This window comes from Populus euphratica, unplaced genomic scaffold (assembly GCF_000495115.2).
Source record: "Populus euphratica unplaced genomic scaffold, PopEup_1.0 scaffold99.1, whole genome shotgun sequence".
NCBI lineage: Eukaryota > Viridiplantae > Streptophyta > Magnoliopsida > Malpighiales > Salicaceae > Populus > Populus euphratica.
This window is the reverse complement of record NW_011499902.1, coordinates 1,199,585-1,203,855: the sequence shown is the minus strand read 5'-3', so window position 1 is coordinate 1,203,855 and position 4,271 is coordinate 1,199,585. Positions and strand designations below refer to the sequence as shown.

General features: G+C 31.2%; 1 protein-coding gene across 1 annotated transcript; it reads left to right on the top strand.

The window, feature by feature from the left end:
• Positions 1-225: 225 nt before the first annotated feature.
• On the top strand, positions 226-945 carry LOC105133052 (uncharacterized). The gene has a single exon (XM_011036865.1). It carries the CDS (start codon positions 300-302, stop codon positions 726-728), a length of 429 nt encoding a protein of 142 aa, XP_011035167.1. The 5' UTR covers positions 226-299; the 3' UTR covers positions 729-945.
• Positions 946-4,271: the final 3,326 nt, after the last annotated feature.

Here is a 4,271-nt window from a genome sequence, read left to right as displayed (position 1 = left end):
CTTATCATCGAAGTTGAGTCCTACCTTTTTATTGCTTCAAAAAAAGAAATCCCTTCTCGGCATGTATGCATTAAGGTACACGTCACGCGCACACTCTAGCTCGTCTCAGAATTTGACACGCCCCTTCACACGGTTTTAAATAGAAGTTGTAATGATTAAGGAATAAATAAATCCACCACCCAAAACCATTTCCCCTACCTAATATAAATATTAATACCACCCCCGATTCCTACTCATACTGTAAAATTAAAGCCAAAGGAAAAGAAAGACTTTGCTTGAGCACTTCTCTATTTTCATTCATGGAAGCAACAAAATTCTCATCCTCCAGGCTTGTCCCGAGGCCAATTTCTCTAGTGAAACCATGCCCTCGAAGAAACACCATTGTTGCCCTTCATAGAGGAACTAATGGACGAGACCGTGGGGGTAGGCTTGTAGATGAAAGCATGATTGTACTGCGATTACGAATTAAGGAGATGAAGATGTTGGAGGCATGCAACAACCCACCTTCTCACTGGATGGAGTGGGAGAAACAATATTGCATGCATTGCAACTACAACAACGATGTTTGTGAAGCAGTGGGGATGTTGCAGAACTATTTGATGAATGTTAGGCCAAGTCTGGCTCTAGGGATGGTGGCACTTGTTTCATTGAGTGTGCCCATCTCTACTTGTGTGGTTTTGTTGCAGGCTGTAGAGATAGCTATGGGAGTTCTGTCCGCCTTACACTAGATGATATATATACAAATGGTAGGGTAGAGTTCTTTAGATACCAAGAATTCGTGAATATTAATGACTTTGATGATCTTCTGCAAGCTTTGTGATCAACTTGTACTATCCGTTTTACTTTGAGCTCATCATCAAATCCTTCCTGTCATGTATTCTGGTTATTATCATTATACCAATTACTTCAATTCATCAATATATATTATTTTTTGTTTTTGTTTTATGATATTTGAGTTCCTTTGAAATTATAATATTACTCCTTCCTTCATATATGAAGAAGAAAGATTTCAAGATTCGAAAATGCCTTAGTACCAAACTTCTTCTTCTTCTTATTATTATTAATTAATTAATTAATTAGCATATGTTTGGTAATCAAATTAAAACCTGAGAGTCCATCTCCTCTCCCCATTTCTTCTTCTTCTTCTTCATGATTTACCTAAATTTGGGGCAGCAGCAACAAGTACCAGCCACCCTCCCCCACTCACAAATCCAGCGCCACCTCTCCTCTACTCATCCCAGGTTTTATTTTTTGTTCAATAAACGTAGGGTTAGGTTTATATATGTGTGTGCACACGTGCGCGTGCTTAAGTAAACTAGGTTCCCTTTGTTGGTTGAAATTTAACAAAATAGAGTTCAAAATTAGTGCCCTTAATTTGAGATTTGGATGATTATGCAAACAGGGAAAATGGGTTTATAATTGTGTGGTTTGGGTGTTGAGGAATTTAAACAGTACGTGTTATGGTCTTTATGATGAGAATGGAGAAAACAAATGATGGTGAAGGCTAAATGGAATTGTGGGGAGCATTTATGGAGTTGTTGTGTAGCTTTAGTGTGTGGTTTTGAAGGTTAAAAAAAGGGATGATAGTTGTGGTTTCAGGTTTCATGATTTGATGGTGAAGATGAAAGGGGTATGGTAGTCTTGGATTGAGAACAGGTAAAGGAAGAAAATGGGAATTGATGGAAGTGGTTTTGTTTTTTCTAGCTATGATATTGAAAATTCTCAATTGAATCACCAAAGTATTCACTATTCGCAATTACACCTTCCATCCATAACCATTAATGAAATTACATGTTCATGTTGACATTTTTTGTATTAGTGATGATTAATTTTATAGTGAAGGAGATAGTCCAATTTTTTTGAAACATAATCCTTTAGGGACCCAATTAAGAATATTTGTACACTTATTGCTACTATTCAAGTAGTATTAGCTTTGCCTTTATTGCTTGAAAAAATCATTTTCATTGCAAAGTCATAAATCTCCAGATATCCTTATGAAGATAAAACATTCCCTTTGCGATTCCATTATAATGTCAATTCTTCTACTCCAATCAAGTTCTGCTCATCCAATCAAGAGCAAAAACAAAATGATACTAAGAGTTCACTTGACATCATTAATAAATTATTAAAAAATAACTATTAATTTTATTCATGAAGCAAAACTTTTATTTTTTCTGTAAATAAGTTTTGATAAAAATGATTTCAAACAATTATTTTTTTCTAAGAAAGGATATACCATAAGTTAAAAGTCTCAACTTTATTAAATCAAAATTTTGATTTAATGTTGTTTAGTGTCTTGTTGTTGTTAGTTCACATATTTTCTTTTTTGCTTCTCTTATTTGAAATTGATAGGGAGCATGTTTGAGATTTGTTGGTAATGAAAATAGGATTTTGCTACTTTTTCTATGTGTTTCTTCAGGAATGTGTTTTGTTCTCTTGTAGGTACCATGTATACAAGAAAAAACAAGTTCATGTCTAACAAGAGTGCTACTATTTTATCAAGTAGTAGTGTCTATGATCATATTGCTAATCTAGGTGACAATTATAAATAAGCACTTTATATAGAAGTTATTGACTAAGACTCAACTGATAAGGATAATATAGAAGACATCCCTTCTTCTATATAACCTATTTCACATAAAATCATAGCAAAATAGAATGATGACCTCTTCATGTAATTAATATTTTATCTCGTGATGTTATTTATTTGTATTAGGTTATTTTAAGTTTTATATTAAATTAAAATGGTTTTGATTAATTGATTTTTAGATTTATCAATACAGAAGTTATTTGTTCGATAACATCTACGATGAAAACATCATTCAAATAACTATTTCAATTAGGCCAACTCCATGAGCATCCTAAGTGGATGAATATGGTAGGAGCTTGGTGAATAAAGTTTAAGGTTAGATAATTAAATAATCTCTACTCTGAGATACTAGTTTTTAAAATTTTTAAAACTAATTAACATATTAAATAATCAAGGCATTTTTCAGGAAATATGGGAAAGCCACAATGCAACTAACTATATAAGTTTAAATCAACTAATTTATATTATTGTAAACCTTCATTCTTTTATTTTCTTACCTTATTTTTATTTAATAAATTTGTATAACAAGCTGCATGATTTATTATATGATGCCCTTAAACAAGCAATTAGAAAAAGCCAACTCTAATGAAGTTAAAAAGTGAAAAAGATATTAACTAAGGGCAGTCATGGAGAGTAATTGGACATTGTTTCAATAATTTATGAAATCAAACAGTTTTAGAAGGTGTTTTGAATCTAGTACATAAAACATAAACACATATACTTTTGGTTCGATAAACAAACACATTGAAGGAGCACTTCCATTTGTCAACCATGCAAAGCATATAGTAAGAGCTCATTGAGATATATTTTATTATTTTTCTTGAAATTCCAAAGTGTTTCTTTGTGAAAATTTTAACAAACTATTTAATTGCAGGTGTTGTAATTCAATTTTGGCCCATTGGCTTTTTAATTTAATTTAATTTTATAGGGTTTAAAATATAAAATTAAAATATGAGAGATTTATTTTGATGAAAGTGTGATTTGTTAACTTGTGTGATAACTATGGACTATAATATACTTTTTTCATTCTATCCTTATCTTCAAGATAATTCCTATTGTAGCAGGGTGGGAGCAGGCACGACGTCGTCTAGCGATGGCAGAGACTTTTTGTCGTGCCTTCGATCTAAGGTGTTATGTGTTGGAAAGAGTTTTGGATTTAATCATAAAATTATGATTAATGTTTAGGAGTTGCCACCTAGTATTATGGTTACTAGGAACCTATGGTTTGCAAGAGTCTGAGTAAAGGACTAATTGTGCAAGGGGAAGACGTATCACAAAATTTCTTTCTAATATTTTGTTTTTATATATTTTTTGTATTTTTTCATTTTTAGTTTTTTTTTGTGGGAACCCAAAAATGGGTAAAAACATATTTATTTCTATTTTTGTGTATTTAATACAAGGAGATATACTTTATAGTATGATTTTATACCCCCAAATATTAAATTCTATAATTAATTCCTAATTTTTTTTCAATTTATTTAATTTAATACCGAGAATATGCATTACATTGCAAAATTTACATCCCAAATATTAATACTTTTTTTATTTTTTTGGTTTTTTTGACATGTTGGCCCAATCCTAATGGATAATCATAAACTTGTTACGATATCCATTTTTGGATTTTTTTTACATGAAAAAAATACAATTTTTGTTTTTTTATGAAAAATATGCTTACAAAAAT

Coding starts and splice junctions, on each gene's coding strand:
- LOC105133052 (XM_011036865.1), top strand. CDS start 300: ATGGAAGCAACAAAATTCTCATCCTCCAGGCTTGTCCCGAGGCCAATT.